Source organism: Arachis hypogaea, chromosome 18 (genome assembly GCF_003086295.3).
Source record: "Arachis hypogaea cultivar Tifrunner chromosome 18, arahy.Tifrunner.gnm2.J5K5, whole genome shotgun sequence".
NCBI classification, from domain to species: Eukaryota; Viridiplantae; Streptophyta; class Magnoliopsida; order Fabales; family Fabaceae; genus Arachis; species Arachis hypogaea.
The window spans coordinates 95,539,019-95,558,705 of record NC_092053.1 but is presented as its reverse complement, the minus strand read 5'-3'; the positions used below and the strand labels follow the sequence as shown (position 1 = coordinate 95,558,705).

The 19,687-nt window shown below is 34.7% G+C and overlaps 1 protein-coding gene across 1 annotated transcript; it reads right to left on the bottom strand.

Moving 5' to 3' along the window:
• Positions 1-247: 247 nt before the first annotated feature.
• LOC112770172 (uncharacterized) lies at positions 248-6,061 on the bottom strand. Its single transcript, XM_025814581.1, has 4 exons — positions 5,932-6,061; positions 5,713-5,765; positions 987-1,897; positions 248-842 (listed from the first exon to the last, which is right to left on the bottom strand). The coding sequence occupies exons 1-4, from the start codon at positions 6,059-6,061 to the stop codon at positions 248-250; spliced, it is 1,689 nt and encodes a 562-aa protein (XP_025670366.1).
• Between the last annotated feature and the right edge of the window lie 13,626 nt (positions 6,062-19,687).

The following is a 19,687-nucleotide window of genomic DNA, read 5'->3' as shown; positions in this document are numbered from 1 at the left end:
AATCTAGAATGAGCTGTTCGACCACCAGGCAATAAAGTTGCAGCTATTCCTGATAACGCAGTTACCAAGGCAATATGTCCTTTACTTCTTAAGTCTACAATTAAACTCTGTAAAGAAATGTTTTACCTGCTCCGCCTGGTCTATCAACAAAAAATACTCCACTTTCTCTCCGATCAATTGTATTCATAATACACCTGAAAGCCACAGACTAGTCACGATTCAATCTTTCTATAGAAAACAGATCTTCTCAAGGAACTTCGATGGACATCTCTTCTTGAATAATTCTAGGCATCAAGTTGTCATTGTCGTTGTCCGAGGTTAGAGCTGATAAATCGTATTGTGCAATATGTTTTCCATGTTGTAAGAGGATGTCATTTAAATCCCTAAGCAAACGATTTGTCAACCCATGGCATGTTGTAGTGCTTGTTGATGGATAATCATCTACCATGTATGAAAGAAACTCGTCCCACAACCTTCTTACATCTGTTGGCTCACAAAAAATTAAGATGGTGGCAAACAACCTTCTTAAAGCACATGGCATTCTTAAAATGGAAGCCTCAACCAAACATGACCTTATACTGCTATCACTCTCTAGCAGTCTTTGATGCTGAATGGATTGCTTAAAGGACGAATATTGGACACCATTCACTGTTAACAAATCATCCCAACCAGTTGGTTCTCTTACATTTGACAATAGAATACGCAAATAGAATTTTTCTCTTTCTGTTGGTGAAATAGTATAGATCCGACCGATAGCCCTCTTTTGTGACCTGCGTCGACGCCATTCTTTTTCCTTGCTGTGCCAACTGTAATATTCTGGGATTTCCCTATACAAAAGATGCCTAGATTGTTAGTCATCGACCCGATTAAGTGCAAAGAATTCAGTGAGCATTGTTCTTGAAAAATATTCATCATTAACTATTTCAGAAATAGTTTGGTGCTCATAAAAGCTCACTTGATGTTGGTTTGGCAAATGAACTTGCAACCTTTCAACTGATGGGTACATTCGGTAAAGGTTGAATTTAAATATTCTCCAGCATGCCTTTGAAACAACAATCCATCTTGCATCAATAAACTGTTTCACCTCATCATAATGAGAACTTCTGTGAACCTTCATTGCAACACGATCTGGTCCCTTATAGCAATACTTGTATAGATACTTTATACTCTTGATACTGCTACATATCTCTACATTGATATGGCAATCATACTTCAGTAGTAGCCAAGGGTTGTACGGAACTACCCATCTATTGTCAATTGTGACATTTTGGTTTATAGGGATTGGAGTATCAAATCGCCTCCTATATTGAGGATATGAGTCATCATCTCGTCGTGTCTCTGCTACGAACTCTTTTGGATAGTTGTGTTTACATTGACCATTTTTCATGCATGGTGAAGATTGATTAAGTGTTCCGCAAGGAACATGGACCATATGCCTTAGCACTGCCTCATGTATGTGCGGTTCTGCTTCTTTACATGGTATTTCCGCTCGAACCAAACTATCATATTGGTCAGCATCACTCAACTTGTCGTTGTTTTCTAGGATTAGCAACATATGTATGTGTGGTAATCCTCTTTTCTGAAACTTGGTGACATAAATATAACTTTTTACCTTTCCCAATACACCCTTGGTAATGACATCCTCCTTTAATTGTTTGAATTTGGCTCTGAAAATCCTAGTTGTTAGATCCGGAAGATCTTGTGGAGTTTGAGTAGGACTGAGTTCTGAAGCTATTTCTGACCATGATGGATTGCATGTCATAGTGAGAAAAATATCCGGTTTTCCTTCTTTAAGAACAATAGCCATTCCATCATCGTACCGTTGGGTCATGTCTTGACGACTGCCCATGAAATCTATTCCTGGGGAGCATTTACTTGTGGCAAAGAGACATTTCCCCTGTTGCAAAACATGTCAAATATTTCATGGTGAAATAGACGTGCATTACAGTGGGTACATGTCCTTGCAGTAGGTAGTGTAGTTTGAAGCACTGTTGTATTCTCTTGAAAATTCTGAGCATAATTGTAGGATGTTCAGACATGGTGGGTAATTTCTGTACTCGCATAGGTAAATAAAATATTATATTATAGATCTTTTTTCAACACGTGCCAATAATTATATGGTTAGGTACTCGGGAAGAATTCATCAATTATTTCATATATTTTTTAGATAGTGAAATAAAGAGTGAACAAAGAATATCTATACAACTTCCCAAATGAGGATTATTTTTTGGAAAATAAACATAATCTTTAAAGATGTAGTATATTTTTTTAGATTTTTTCTGTTTCCTAAAAATCATATAAGATTGTCAAAGTTTAAAGTTCTAGGTAATATTTGAGGTAAAATATTTAATAGAGCAGATTTTTATTCTGAATTATACTAAAATATATAAATAGTATTTTTTAAATTGTTTGATTTTAATTGTATTTCTTTGCTATTTAATTTGTTGAAAGTTTTGATTGTCGCCTAATAATTTGTAATAATTTTAGTTTAATTTTTTAAATTTATTATGATAAAGTAACGATATGATAAGGATTTTGTCCATTAAAATTGCATAAAGATTTTTAAAAATTTCTTTGTTTATTGTACTTTATTTGTTTTTTTTAGGTGTTTATGTTAATATTTCTTACATTATTAAATTTTATTTTGATAATTTCTTTATCATCAAGGGTTTATATTCCCTAATTACTGTAACTACATTAAAATTTAGTTTCCATCTCTAAATAATATTATGTGTCTTATAATTATTGCTATTGGATAATAGTTGTAGTAGTATTTTGTTTAGTTCGTACTTAAATTAGTTATTCAATAAAAATTTATCTAGTAACTCTTAAAAATGTATATGTTATCTATGTTTTTAAGTTGATTTTTTCTGATTTAGTTACCTGTTGACTTGTAACATTTAATTTAGTATTTAATCTTTTTTTTAAGAAATTAGGACACGTACTATCACCAAATTTCACCATTTATTGAATTCTTAATTGGATAAAGACCTGATAATAAAAAAGACCTATATAATTTGTACAGTATATGTTTAAATACATGAGATAAAATATCAATATTTTAGCACTATCTTTTAATTGTTGTTTTTGTGTTTAAATTAGATTTTTTTTATTTCTAGTTGTACTCTTTAATTTTAAAAGATATATTTTGTTACCAAAATTTTATTAACAAAGGTATTCTTATTATTATTAGTCTCATGAATGTATTGACTATTTTGAATTTTTTATTTATTAAATATTTGTTTTAACATTATTTTTTATTAAATTTATAATTTTGTTTGTCATTAGACATTTTATATAGTAGTGTACGATAACAAACCTTTACATTTATTTAATACAAAAAATATTTTAAATAAATATTATATGATGATGGTGAAATATTAGAGATATAAATAGAATACTGACCATTCATATTTGTATGGCTTCTAGCATTATTTGTAATTAATTCATGATAAAGAATTGGTTGAGGCATTGAAGTAGTAGCAGCAGTGGTGCCTTGACCTACACTTATACAACAAAAACAAACTTTATATGTTATACATATTTTTGGAAAAATTAAAAAGTAGTGTTAGCAATAAAATTAATCATCTAAATTAAGTTAGTTAATTTTGTTATCCTATATATTAAGAAGATTTAATGTGGAGGTAAAATAACTTATATTATCGTAGGATACTAACCAGTTAGAGATCTGTTACTTGGACCGGCTCCATTACCATATATTTTTATATTTATATTTTTAAAGAGCAATACAGATAATAAGCATAATTTAAACTCGTGAGAGAGTTATTAGTTATCATAATAAAAGTTAACTTTGATTGTGTGAAACAAAATACTACTGACTTTAATTCTTTTAAATTTTTGTAATTTTAGTGTGCTCAATATAATAGATCTTATTTATAAAACAAATTGTTTTTTCTATACTTCTATTTAATTTTTTATATGTTAATTTCTTTTCCAAAGTTTTAATCTCATCCATTAATGTGTGACATATTTTAATCTGTTTTTTTTAATTTGTTACCATAAATTAATGATATGATGAGTATTTTATCAATTAAGAATGCAAAAATATTTATAAAAAATAATTTATTTAATATACTCTAATTTATCTTTGTATTTTTGTGTTTACATTGCTATATCTCATATTATTAAATTTTAATTTGATGAGATATTTTTATCATCAAGAATTTATTATTTACTTAGTACTATTAAAGTAAGATATATTTTTTAGTAATAAACGATGTTAGGTATTTTGTCATGGGTTAATATAGGATTATTAGATTAATATTTGGTACCCGAATTAGTTATTTTATAAATGTCGAATTTTGAAAGTTGTATGTTTATCTATTAACTTGTAACATTTAATGCCAATGAATAATAGTTTAAATAGCAGAGTCTCCCGATATTCAATTAAGAGGTTGCGGGTTTGAGTCTCCTATCTTTGGTAAAAAAAAAAAATTTGTAACATTTAATATAGTATTTAGACTTTTTTTTAATTACAATACATTTTACCTTTTCCAAATTTTATCATTGGTTAATTTTTTAATTGGAGAAAAATTTTTTTAATAAAAAGGATAAATCTTTATCTGTGCAGTGTATTTTTAAATACATTAAATAAAATACATATATGTTTGTATTCTATTTTAACCGTTGTATTTATATTGAAATGAGATATATCCTCGTGTTATTTTTCAATTTTAAAAAATATATATATCATTACCAAAAGTTTGAAATATGAGAACATAAATAAAGATACAAAAATTAAAAAAAAAAACTAAATTAAAGTATATTAAAAATTATTATATTACATTGATTTATTATTTTAATATATAAATATTATTTTGATTATAAAATTGTTATGATAAACTTTAATTGAAGAGTAGTGTTCAATATCTTATCGAGTTTTGTGGGTCATGCTAGATCAACTGATTGAACTGGGAGTGGTTGTAAGCTTTTTAAAGTTATCTTATATAAAATAGTATTTATATATGAAGAGATTTTATTTATTTTTTTTAATATAAGAATGCAAAAGCATATTTTTTAATTTCTAATTCTTTAACTAGAACTCTACATTAATTTGAAATATAAATACATTTTTTTCGTAATAAATGTATAACAAATAAAAGCATGAGTTGAAGAGTACTCATTAATTTTTTTTATAAGTTAGAGTAATAATTTTTTTTATTTCATAATTGTTACTTACTTTGTAAGACATATCTATCAACTCAAATTTAAAAGTACACACGGCAAGAAATAAGAGATATATTTTTTTCTTATTATATTTGTTATTATTAGTCTTATGAATATATTTTTTATTTTATTTTTGTTAAGTATTTACAATTGAATTCATAATCTTATTTGTTAAATAAATATAAAAATATAAATATTATATAATGCATTATATATTATATTGTATGATGAAGATGGAATATTAAAAAAATATAATTATTATTATTTTGATCATTAAATTTAATTTACATAATAAATTTTTTAAGCATGAATCTGAAAAAGTTGAACTCCAAACTTTGATTTTGACGTTTTATATTGTTACTTTATAACTTTATATATTGTTTAATGTATTGTTTGATTAAGGAATACATTGGTATAGGTATAATTTTTTATCTAAAATTAAACATTAGTACTCAGAAATAAAATAAATCATCTATATTAGTTTGATTAGTTTTATTACATAATATAAGAGTACTCAATACCAACCAACAATGTTATTAGGATCTCTATTACTTGTGCCAGTATCATTGCTTTCATTCCTGTATTTTTCAAGAGGTAGAAAATAGATATTAAGAACTAATTAAGTTCATAACAAAGAAAATTAGTTATCATTATCTATGTCAAGTTTTATGTTACCTGTGTCAAATTGATTATGGTTGGTAGCTCTGGCCATTTGTCTATTTGTAGTTAATCAGGTAACTCCACCTGTGTTTGGCATAGGAGTTGAAATAGGAGTTGTATCAGTTGACATGGCAATTTGTTTTCCTTGTCGAATCGTCTCGCGATAAGTTGCACGTCTTCTAGCTAGGTGTTGCTGTCTTTGTTCTTCGGTCATGTTCTATCTTTTTTGCCTAGCATATTCTGTCCAAGTGGGTCGACGTTGACGTAATTGTTCATTTGTTGAATTCTCCATTTTTATTTTTGTTTCAGAACATAAGATAGGAAGAAGAAAAGAAAAACAGACAATTGCAAGTGGAGGAATTTTTTTATTTTGTTTCACGATTGAGAGTGAGTAGTTGCATAACCCCCTCGTAAATTAATGGAGACTTTACAAAACGCGTACGTAGTTTTAGATTATACAAATATGGGTAAACACAGGAAATAAGAATTGGATACCAAATTTTTAATATCCCCATTATATATTACCTGTATCTATAAAAATATTACTATAATAATATTACTCAAAATGCTTAATAAAATATTTTTATATTATAATGTTATCTCTGTGTGTAGATTTTAATGTTAACTCTGTGTGTAGATATTTTTAAAAATAATAAAATACTTATATTTATTGTTAAACATGTATAATTATAATTATTTTAAACATTTTAATTATCTTTAGAGTACTGTTAATAAAAAGAGTACTATTAATAAAATGTTTTAGTAATAATTTTTATATTATTATGTTTAATTTTTATATTATTAAAATTTAAGTTTTTTAATCCTTTTCATGATTGACCGTCAGCCGTTTGAGTTTAATCCATTTCACGATTGAAAGTGGAAACTCTTTGTCGGTTAATGGAGAGGTTACAGAATGTTACGTAGTTTTAGTTTATAATGATAGGGGTAAAATAAGAAAACAGATTTGGATACCAAACTTACCTTTATAAAAATAGGGATAATATAGGAAAACAGATTTGGATACCAAACTTCCGTATCCACTTTATATATTGTTATAGATGAGAGCACTAGCGGATTATCATAGACGAGATAGAACTAATAGATAACGCATATCACGGGGTTTCGAAAAATGTTAGAAGTTGCATCTCGAGGTTACTCGGTTATCCATCTTGTTCTTTCATGGTTTGTCTTGAAGTTCTTGTTTGAGATTTCTTCTTTTGGAAGTGATTTGAATCTTTTCCAACCCTATTCTTTTGTTCATATGCATTCTCGTTGATCATAACTACATATGTCTGCTTAAATTTCTTGGATATCTGTCTTGTGTTGGTTAAAATCCTCTTTTTGACTCATGTATTCTTTGATGTAATTTTGGATTTGTTTGATACATCAAAGAAAATCGTTAAAATTTTTGTGAACCTTGTCCTTATTGCTTGTTCTTTCTCTGAGGTCTCATATCTGTTTGAGTGACTCGGGATTTGTTTTGGTGTCTTGTGCAACTGTTATACATTGCAAGTGATATGTTAGTTCTTCAGTACGCGTTTTATGGACGTGGTAGGTGAAGTTTCTAAGTGTGTGAATGTTAATCACATTGTTTTAACGCCAGCCTGTTTTGTAATCGTTTGCATCGAGCCTATATTGTAGTTTCTGTTTCGCCTCACACGTATACCCTTATATCTCTATACCATATGAGAATCCTATTATTTGAAACTCTACGTATATACATCTATATGCTTAGACTTTTTGCTTTTCCATAAGATGTTTAAAAAGTAAAGTGTTGAAACTATGTACTGTTTTGTGTATTATGTTAAATTTTCAAGGACAAAAGTTTTTATAAGTGGAGTAGAATGTATGAATGATCTCTTCCTTTAAATACTAAACTAATAATAAATGCTAACCTAAAAGACACTATTAAAAAAAATAAAAATTATAAAGATAAAAAAAATAAAATAAGATGAAACTAATAAGTGCTAAATCCACTTAGAGGCCCAATAGTGTGTGACTCAGACTGCAGGCTGGTGTTCAGCGCCAGGATTGGGCGTTGAACGCCCAGAAGGGGAAGCGCGTTCTGATCACTTGCCCCCTTGCTGGCGTTGAACGCCAGGTTGGCATTCAGCTCCCAAGGAGGAGCTGCCAACATTTTCCTTTCTTGCTCCAGGCTTCTCCAAACTGCTCCGAATTTCACCTAAAACCATAAAAACACAAGAAAAACTCAAAGTAGCATCCAAAAGTGATTTTTGCACTAAAACCAATTAAAACTAATTAAAATCTAACTAAAAACAATATAAAAACAACTAGAAAAAGGGTATAAGATGCTCACGCATCAAAGACCCCAAATTTTTAGAAATTAAATAATAGATTAATTATGACTTATTTTATTTATTCAGGGTATTATTTTCAGAAATTTTTATATTAATTGGATATTTTCTTATTATTGATTTGAAAGTTTGAGTAATTGAAAAATAATGAGGATTTTAGATATATGGTTTAATTTGAATAATTAGACTTTGAACTCTATTTTATGATTTTAAGGAAAATTAATTTGATTATCTCTAATTATTGAATTAGAGTATTTATTTGAAAATAAATTAAGTTGATAATTAAATAGTATTTTTATAGATATTATTATTCGATTAAAAAAATTGATTTTTGATTTACTCTATTACCCCTAATTTTATTAAAATTACCTAAACTACCCAAAAATTCCCAAATTGAACCCACTAACCCTAACCTAACCTAGCCACCGCCCCACCCACTGCCACACCCCTTCCTTAAATACACCCAACACAAGTAAACTCACACACAACATAAGAAAAAAAAAGGGAAAACGAAATAGGGGAAAAGGGAGAGTGAGATTCGAGAGAGCAGAGAACGGGAGGAGAGGGGAAGAGAAGAGGGAGACAGCGCCAGCCACTGCACCACGTCGTCGCGCCCAGCTCATCGCCAGTCACCGCTGATGTCGCCGAAGGGAGGAGCGCGACCACTGGTGCGGAATTTATAACCACAAACTAACCAGCAAGTGCACCGGGTTGTACCAAGTAATACCTCAGGTGAGTGAGGGTCGATCCCACGAGGATTGATGGACTAAGCAACAATGGTTAAGTGATTTACTTAGTTAGACAAACAGAAAATGGTGTTTGAGAGTTCAAAGAGCATTAAACAGTAACTCAATATTAGAAGACAGGCAAGTAAATAAGTTGGGAATAAAAGATGGAGAAAGCAGTTAAGACTTCAGAGTTATCTATTTTCTGAATTGACTTTTCTTATTAATTTATTTTAATCATGCAAGATTTAATTCCTGGCAAACTATGTATGACTAAACCTGAATTCCTTAGACCTTTTTAGTCTCCTCTAAAATTCATCAACCGCCAATTTCTTGGTCAATTAATTCCAATTAGAGGGTGAAGTTCAATTCTAGTTTATATGCCACAAAAATCCTAATTATCCAAATATAAGAGGATTATATGTCACGTATCCCGTTAAGTCCAGATAACTAGAATTTAGGAGAAATTGTTTTCAAGCTCTTGTTCAAGTAAAGAGCTTTTCCAAGTTATACAAGAACTCAATTAGAAAGAGGGTCATACTTCCGTCCACCCAAATTCATAAGATAAAGAACGAAAACAATTCTTGAATTATAAATCAGGACATGAATTAAAATACAAAAATAATAGAATCAATCCATACAAATAGACAGAGCTCCTCACTTTAACAGTGGAAGTTTAGTTGCTTATGGAAAAGAGTGAAAACTAGGATTCTGATAAAATGTATTTTGGTAGTCGTGAAATGGAATCCCCATGTGGAATAATTCCAATCCCCTTTTATATCTAATCCTAATTAATTTAAAATCTATCTTCTAAAACTAAAATAATATCTTTTCCTATTTTTAAATAAAATAAAATTTAAATCAGAATTAATTAAAGCAATCAGCATGTCTTCAATTGATGGATGGGGACCAGTTGTTTCGTACAGTCCACGCCTAACTTGGAGTGGGCATAACCATTCTTGTGTGAATCTCCCATGAGTCTCTGCTATCCCCTGGCTCCAGTCTATGTTTCTTGGCCGAAAACTGGGTCGAAACTCGGCCTGAAATCGCCCCCAGCATTTTCTGCGAATTCTGCATGTGGCGCAGGTCATGCGTACGCGTCGATGATCTTCTTTGCGTGTAACGCGTACGCGTCAGGTACGCGCACGCGTCGCTATGGACAGCTCCGAATCACGCGTACGCATCAGGCATGCGCACGCGTCACTCCTCGCTGGTCAGCTCCTTGGTTTCTTCTCTTTCTCTGCAAAAACTCCATCAAATTCATCCGAATGCTACCTAAAATAAACAGAAGTGCACAAAGCTCAAAGTAGCATCCATAGTGGCTAAAAGATAATTAATTCTTGATTAAACTCAACAAATTACATGCAAATTCACTAGGAAAAGATAGGAAAGATGCTCGCGCAGCAACCACTATAAGGAATCGTCATCATCGTTGCCGAGCTGGGAGAGAGGAAGTATCGCCGTTCTGCCTTCCATCAAGCCCGTTGCGCTGCTGCCGTTGCGCCGTGTTGCCACTCCAAGCCGTTGCCATCGCTATTCGCAGAGGGAGAGAGCAAGCACACCAGAGGAAGCGAGAGTGACCGAAGCTGAGAGAGAGAGGAGAAGTGACGAACGAAGCTGTTGCGAGAATTGCCGCCAGAGGGAGTCCCGTCGCCGCTGCTGCCAATGTTTCCTCTGATGTCGTTGCTGTAGGGGAGGACGAGAGAGAGGGTCACGTGGAGCGTAGTCACCGCGAAGCTACCGCTAATGTTGCTATTTCTTGCCGCCATTCTGTCGTTGGGGTCCACCGCCGTTGCCGCTAAGGTTTTCCATCATCACCGAAGCTGCTGCCGTTTTGTTTCTTTGTTACTTTCTAAGTGCAGTAAGTAATTTCTTTTCGTAATCCTTGATATATTAGTTTCTGTTATATGTGGCTAAGGTTTGCGGTGTTATTTGCCATAGGGTTGAATATCAGTGCTTGCACGTCGTGTTTGAAGTCGCTGTTGTTGATTCGGAAATGGTCCAAAGCTGTGATTGCCGTGGGCTGCGAGGAAAAAGGTGTTTTTGACGTGTTTTGGTTTTGTGAGTTTCGACGAGTTGAGGTAGAGGTTTTCTTAAAGTTTATTTTATATTATGGAATTGTTATAAATAGATTTTGATGTGAAAAATATATTTCTGTGATTATGTATGTCTTATGGATGTGGTTGTTTGCTGAATTGAATTACTGATTGCTTGAGTGGTGTGCGGTTGTGGATAAGAAATTGATTTGTAAAGTTACTTGGTTAAATATTATGAAAAGTGATTTTTCTTCGTGTTGGAATTAATTTGATAATGAAAATGGATCAGCGTTAAAAATGATTTGATTTTGGAAGCGGTTTGATTTTGAATTGGTTGATTTTATAAATGATTCAATATTAGAGCTAGTTGATTTTGAAAAAAAAAAGATTTGTTATTGGGATTGGTTGGATTTTGAAAAATGGTTGAGATTTGAAAATGAGTTTGATTTATTGGAAATAAATTGATTTTGAAATGGTTTGACATCAAACCTGATCAGATATCAAAATTGGTTTAAAATTAGAAAGAATTGGATATTTGATAATTGTTTGATATTGAAGCTGGTTGAGAATGGGTTGGAAAATGTGGTTTTGATGGGACCTGTCAGGATTGCAAAGTCCAAATTTTAGAGAAGATGCTGTCCAAATTTTTATAAAAATTGGAGACTTCGTTTAAAGTGGTTATTTAGAAAGATTAAGATTTAAGAATTATATGATTTGTTTCTGAATTATTAAGAAAAAGATTATGTTTTGAGTTTAAATTATTAATGAACGGAATAGGAGGAATGATGATTATTGAATTTGAATGAAGAATGATGAGATTATGATTTAAAAGTATAATTTTTGAATGAATTTAATGATATTGAGAAATTGATTTGAAAATAAAATTGAATTTGATTAAGAGTTGAGACCCCGGGTAAGAGGTAGTAGTGTCGCCCACTTGCTCTGGGAAAGAGATGAGAAAGAAGAATGAAGAAAACTGAGTCTATTATGAAATTGAATGAATATGATAAATTAGACATGATTGAGGATGATTGATGATAAGTATGTTTGTGTTTTCTCTCTAGTTGTAAGGGTGACAGGGCACCTATTTCCTCTAATGGTGACAGGGCACATAATCCCTCTAATGGTGACAGGGTACATAATCTCTCTAATGGTGACAGTACACGTATTCCCTCTAATGATATTAATGTGCAACAGAGAGACAGTGTCCGAATTAGCTACTAGACATGTCGGGTTTGGCTATATAACCGTAAAATGAGCTCATTAGCCATAGGGAGACATGCATCATATGCATTTGCATGATTTGGTTGAGTTTGAATTTGTTTTGGTTTGCCTAATTGTTTAACTGATATTAACTGCTATCTAAGCTACTTGCTGTAACTGCTATCTATGCCTGTGTTTTCTTTGTGGTACTTTTGAGATAGAGTTTTGGTGCTAAATTGATGATAAGTACTGATTGATTGCGTGAATGGGCATGAGGTCGTGATTGGTTCCTGATTGAGGTTTAGTTAAGTATGAAAAATTAAGCTGGTTTAGCATAGACTTAATGAACCTATGCTTGGAACAGGTTGGTTATTCATATAGTCTAGGAAATTTTTAAGATTTTTCTTATACGAAATGAAAGGTTTTGGATTTGCATAGTTAACTGGTTTCTTTTAAAAAGGTTTTGAATTTTTGGATGATTAAACCATCAATTTTCAAAAGATTCATAAGGCAACGATAATCACTGAGCTTGAAAACAGTTTTCTTATTGAATATCTTATGACAATTCTGTAAACTCCATGGTGAGATCGTGTGGTTAGGTTCTCACCACCCCTACAACTTTATCTTTTTAGGAGACGGATGAAGAAGCTTTCGAAGAGTTTTATTGCGTTTAGTGATGAGCAGATATTTTATACGCTTTTTGGGGGTATTTTTATATAGTTTTAGTAGGATTTAGCTACTTTTCAGTATAGTTTTATTAGTTTTTATGAAAAAATGACATTTTTGGACTTTACTATGAGTTTGTGTATTTTTCTGTGATTTCAAGTATTTTCTGGCTGAAGTTGAGGGATCTGAGCAAAAATCTGATTCAGAGGCTGAAAAAGGACTGCAGATGCTGTTGGATTCTAACCCTGCTTCACGAGAAATGGATTTTTTCGAGCTACAGAAACCCAATTGGAGCGCTCTCAATTGCTTTGGAAAGTAGACATCCAGGGCTTTCTATCAATATATAATAGTCCATACTTTTCCCGAGTTTTGATGACGCAAACTGGCGTTTAAACGCCAACTTCCTGCCCTATTCTGAAGTTAAGCGCCAAAAACAGGTTACAAACCAGAGTTAAATGCCACAAACAAGCTGCAACCTGGCATTTAACTCCAAGAGAAGCCTCTACACGTGTAAAGCTCAATGCTCATCCCAAACACACACTAAGTGGGCCCCAGAAGTGGATTTCTGCACTATCCATCTTAGTTTACTCATTTTCTGTAAACTCTAGCTACTAGTTTAGTATAAATACTACTTTTAGAGACTTACTATGCATCTCTCATGACATTTTTACACGTTTCATATTGTATTTCTGACGGCATGAGTCTCTAAACCCCATGGTTGGGGGTGAGGAGCTCTGCTGTGTCTCGATGAATTAATGCAATTACTTCTGTTTTCTATTCAATCAATCTTGTTTCTATTCTAAGATACTCGCTTGTACTTAACCGTGATGAATGTGATGATCCGTGACACTCATCACCATTCTCAACCTATGAACGCGTGCCTGACAATCACTTCCGTTCTACCTTAGATTGAGTGTGTATCTCTTAGCCTCTTGGTTCATGATTAGAGTCTTCATGGTATAGGCTAGGATTATTGGCGGCCATTCCTGAGATCCGGAAAGTATAAACCTTGTCTGTGGTATTTCGAGTAGGATCTGGGATGGGATGACTGTGACGAGCTTCAAACTCACGAGTGCTGGGTGAAGTGACAGACGCAAAAGGATGGTAGCCATTGACAACGGTGATCCACTAACATACAGCTTGCCATGGAAGGAGCCTTGCGTGCGTGAAGAAAAAGACCGTAGGAAAGCAGAGATTTGAAAGACAGAGTATCTCCAAATCCTCAATATGTTCTCCATTACTGCATAACAAGTATTATTTAATTTATGCTATTTACTCTTCATAAATATAATCACTCTTATCATTGATTTCCTGACTAAGGATTACAAAATAACCATAGCTTGCTTCAAGCCGACAATCTCCATGGGATCGACCCTTACTACGTAAGGTATTACTTGGACGACTGGTGCACGAAATTGTGATCATCAACCATGGCGCCAAAGACTTGGAGCTCTTAAACGTGAATCACACTTTGTCACAATTCCACACAACTAACCAGCAAGTGCACTGGGTCGTCCAAGTAATACCTTACGTGAGTAAAGGTCGATCCCACGGAGACTGTCGGCTTGAAGCAAGCTATGGTCACCTTGTAAATCTTAGTCAGGATAATTCAGATGGTGATGGAGAATTGATAATTAAAAGATAAATAAAACATAAAATAAAGATAGAGATACTTATGTAATTCTTCGGTTGGAATTTCAGATAAGCGTATGAAGATGCTTTGTTCCCCCTGAACCTCTGCTTTCCTATTGCCTTCTTCCAATCATTCATACTCCTTTCCATGGCAAGCTTTATGTTGGGCCTCACCGTTGTCAATGGCTACTTCCCTTCCTCTCAGTGAAAATGTTCCAAATGCGTTGTCACCACATGGCTAATCATCTGTCGGTTCTCGATCATGTCGGAATAGGATCCATTGATCCTTTTGCGTCTGTCACACGCCCCACAATCGCGAGTTTGAAGCTCGTCACAGTCATCCCTTCCCAGATCCTACTCAGAATACCATAGACAAGGTTTAGACGTTCCGGATCTCAGGAATGGCCGCCAATAATTCTAGCCTATACCACGAAGGTTCCAATCTTAGATCAGAAACCCAAGAGATACGCATTCAAGCCATTGCTAGTAGAACAGAGGTGGTTGTCAGGTACATGTTCATAGGTGAGAATGATGATGAGTGTCACAGATCATCACATTCATCAAGTTGAAGAACGAATGAATATCTTGGAGAAGAAGTAGGCGTGAATTGAATAGAAAAACAGTAGTACTTTGTATTAATTCATGAAGAACAGCAGAGCTCCACACCTTAATCTATGGTGTGTAGAAACTCCACCGTTGAAAATACATAAAAACAAGGTCTAGGCATGGCCAAATGGCCAGCCTCCCAAACGTGTCTAAGATAGCATAAGACTTATCAAAGATGAAAATACAATAGTATAAGGTCCTATTTATAGAGAACTAGTAGCCTAGGGTTTACAGAAATCAGTAATTAATGCAAAAATCTTCTTCCAGGCCCACTTGGTGTGTTCTTGGGCTGAGCATTGAAGCTTCCATGTGTAGAGAATTTTCTTGGAGTTAAACGCCAGCTTTTGTGCCAGTTTGGGCGTTTAACTCCAGCTTTTGTGCCAGTTTTGGAGTTAAACGCCAAAATTCTTGAGCTGACTTAAAACGCCTATTTGGGCCATCAAATCTCGGGAAAAGTATAGACTATTATATATTGCTGGAAAGCCCAGGATGTCTACTTTCCAACGCAATTGAGAGCGCGCCAATTGAGCTTCTGTAGCTCTAGAAAAGCCACTTTGAGTGCAGGGAGGTCAGAATCCAACAGCATCTGCAGTCCTTTTTCAGCCTCTGAATCAGATTTTTGCTCAGGTCCCTCAATTTCAGCCAGAAAATACCTGAAATCACAGAAAAACACACAAACTCATAGTAAAGTCCAGAAGAGTGATTTTTATTTAAAAACTAATAAAAATATAATAAAAACTAATTAAAATATACTAAAAACATACTAAAAACAATGCCAAAAAGCGTATAAATTATCTGCTCATCACAACACCAAACTTAAATTGTTGCTTGTCCCCAAGCAACTGAAAATCAAATAGGATAAAAAGAAGAGAATATATAATGAATTCCAAAAACATCTATGAAGATCAGTATTAATTAGATGAGCGGGGCTTTTAGCTTTTTGCTTCTGAACAGTTTTGGCATCTCACTTTATTCCTTGAAGTTCAGAATGATTGGCATCTATAGGAACTCAGAATCCAGATAGTGTTATTGATTTTCCTAGTTAAGTATGTTGATTCTTGAACACAGCTGCTTTATGAGTCTTGGCCGTGGCCCTAAGTACTTTGTTTTCCAGTATTACCACCAGATACATAAATGCCACAGACACATAACTGGGTGAACCTTTTCAGATTGTGACTCAGCTTTGCTAGAGTCCCCAATTAGAGGTGTCCAGGGTTCTTAAGCACACTCTTCTTTTTGCTTTAGACCTCGACTTTAACCGCTCAGTCTCAAGTTTTCACTTGACCCCTTCACGCCACAAGCACATGGTTAGGGACAGCTTGGTTTAGCCGCTTAGGCCAGGATTTTATTCCTGTGGGCCCTCCTATCCACTGATGCTCAAAGCCTTGGATCCTTTTTATCACCCTTGCCTTTTGGTTTAAAGGGGTATTGGCTTTTTCTGCTTGCTTTTCTTTTTCTTTTCTCTTTTTTTTTTTTGCCTCTTTTTTTTTCTTTTTTTTCCTGCAAGCTTTTCACTACTTTTTCTTGCTTCAAGAATCAATTTTATGATTTTTCAGATCATCAGATAACATTTCTCCTTTTCCCATCATTCTTTCAAGAGCCAACAATTTTAACATTCATAAACAATCAAATTCAAAAATATGCACTGTTCAAGCATTCATTCAGAAAAATAATAGTATTGCCACCACATCAAAATAATTAAACAGTTTTAAAATTTGAAATTCATGCACTTCTTTTTTTTTTCAATTGAAAACATTTTTCATTTAAGAAAGGTGATGGATTCATTTTTCATAGCTTTAAGGCATAGACACTTAGACACTAATGATCATGTAATAAACAAACATAGATAAACATAAGCATAAAAATTCAAAAAACAGGAAATAAAGTACAAGGAAATTAAAGAACGGGTCCACCTTAGTGATGGCAGCTTGTTCTTCCTCTTGAAGATCTTATGGAGTGCTTGAGCTCCTCAATGTCTCTTCCTTGCCTTTGTTGCTCCTCTCTCATGGTTCTTTGGTCTTCTCTAATTTCATGGAGGAGGATGGAATGCTCTTGGTGCTCCACCCTTAGTTGTCCCATGTTGGAACTTAATTCTCCTAGGGAGGTGTTGATTTGCTCCCAATAGTTTTGTGGAGGAAAATGCATCCCTTGAGGCATCTCAGGGATTTCATGATGAGGAAATTCCTCATGCTCTTGTCCATGAGTGGGATCTCTTGTTTGCTCCATCCTTTTCTTAGTGATGGGCTTGTCCTCATCAATGAGGATGTCTTCCTCTATGTCAATTCCATCTGAATTGCAGAGGTGACAAATGAGGTGAGGGAAGGCTAACCTTGCCACAGTGGAGGACTTGTCTGCCACCTTGTAGACTTCTTGGGATATAACCTCATGAACTTCTACTTCCTCTCTAATCATGATGCTATGAATCATGATAGCCCGGTCTATAGTAACTTTGGATTGGTTGCTAGTAGGAATGATTGAGCGTTGGATGAACTCCAACCATCCCCTAGCCACGGGCTTGAGGTCATGCCTTCTTAGTTGAACCAGCTTTCCTCTTGAATCACTCTTCCATTGAGCGCCCTCTTCACATATGTCCATGAGGACTTGGTCCAACCTTTGATCAAAGTTGACCCTTCTAGTGTATGGGTGTGCATCTCCTTGCATCATAGGCAAATTGAATGCCAACCTTACATTTTTCGGACTAAAGTCTAAGTATTTCCCTCGGACCATTGTAAGCCAATTCTTAGGGTCCAGGTTCACACTTTGATCATGGTTCTTGGTGATCCATGCATTGGCATAGAACTCTTGAACCATTAAGATTCCGACTTGTTGAATGGGGTTGGTGAGAACTTCCCAACCTCTTCTTCGGATCTCATGTCGGATCTCTGGATATTCGCCCTTTTTGAGCTTAAAAGGGACCTCGGGGATCACCTTCTTCTTGGCCACAACTTCATAGAAGTGGTCTTGATGCACCCTTGAGAGGAATCTCTCCATCTCCAATGACTCAGAGGTGGAAGCTTTTGCCTTCCTTTTCCTCTTTCTAGAGGTTTCTCCGGCCTTTGGCGCCATTAATGGTTATGGAAAAACAAAAAAGCTTTAGCTTTTACCACACCAAACTTAGAAGGTTGCTCGTCCTCGAGTAAAAGAAGAAAGAAGAGAGTAGAAGAAGAAGAAATAGAGGAGATGGAGGGGGCTCTGTGTTTCGGCCAAGGGGGAGAAGTAGTGTTTAGGTTGTGTGAAAATGAAGGAGTGAAGATGGGTTTATATAGGAGTGGAGAGGGGGGGTATGGTTCGGCCATTATGGGTGGGTTTGGGTGGGAAAGTGGTTTGAATTTGAATGGTGAGGTAGGTGGGGTTTTATGAAGGATGGATGTGAGTGGTGAAGAGAATGGTGGGATTTGATAGGTGAGGGATTTTTGGGAAAGAGGTATTGAGGTGATTGGTGAATGGGTGAAGAAGAGAGAGAGAGGTGGGGTAGGTGGGGATCCTGTGGGGTCCACAGATCCTGAGGTGTCAAGGATTTCTCATCCCTGCACCATGTGGCGTATAAAACGCCCCTTGTTGCCAATCCTGGCGTTAAACGCCAGGCTGCTGCCCATTTCTAGCATTTAACGCCAGCTTCTTGCCCATTCCTGGCGTTAAACGCCAGTCTGGTGCCCATTTCTGGCGTTAAACGCCCAGAATGGTGCCAGACTAGGCATTTAACGCCCATTCTGCTACCCTTACTGGCGTTTAAACGCCAGTAAGTTTTTCCTCCAGGGTGTTCTGTTTTTCATTCTGTTTTTGCTTTTTCAATTGTTTTTGTGACTTCACATGATCATCAACCTACAGAAAATATAAAATAAAAAAAGAAAATAGAAATTTAACATAGATAAGTAAAGATTGGGTTGCCTCCTAACAAGCGCTTCTTTAATGTCAATAGCTTGACAGTGGCTCTCATGGAGCCTCACAGATGTTTAGAGAAATGTTTGGAACCTCCCAACACTAAACTTAGAGTTTGAATGTGGGGGTTCAACACCAAACTTAAAGTTTGGTTGTGGCCTCCCAACACCAAACTTAGAGTTTGACTGTGGGGCTCTGTTTGACTCTGTATTGAGAGAAGCTCTTCATGCTTCCTCTCCATGGTGACAGAGGGATATCCTTGAGCTTTAAACACAAGGGAGTCTTCATTCACTTGAATGATCAATTCTCCTCTATCAACATCAATTACAGCTTTTGCTGTGGCTAGGAAGGGTCTGCCAAGGATGATGGATTCATCCATACACTTCCCAGTCTCTAGGATTATGAAGTCAGCAGGGGTGTAGTGACCTTCAACCTTTACTAAGACATCCTCTACAAGTCCATAAGCCTGTTTCTTTGAATTTTCTGCCATCTCCAGTGAGATTCTTGCAGCTTGTACCTCAATGATCCCTAGCTTCTCCATTACAGAGAGAGGCATGAGGTTTATGCTTGACCCTAGGTCACACAGAGCCTTCTTAAAGGTCATGGTGCCTATGGTACAAGGTATTGAGAACTTTCCAGGATCTTGTCTCTTCAGAGGTAATCTCTGCCTAGTCAAGTCATCCAGTTCTTTGATGAGCAATGGAGGTTCATCCTCCCAAGTTTCATTACCAAACAACTTAGCATTTAGCTTCATGATTGCTCCAAGGTACTTAGCAAC

Coding starts and splice junctions, on each gene's coding strand:
- LOC112770172 (XM_025814581.1), bottom strand. CDS start 6,061: ATGACCGAAGAACAAAGACAGCAACACCTAGCTAGAAGACGTGCAACT. Junction 5,766..5,931: donor AACTCCTATGCCAAACACAG/GTGGAGTTACCT, acceptor TGAAAAATACAG/GAATGAAAGCAATGATACTG. Junction 1,898..5,712: donor AGATCCTAATAACATTGTTG/GTTGGTATTGAG, acceptor GTTTTGCAACAG/GGGAAATGTCTCTTTGCCAC.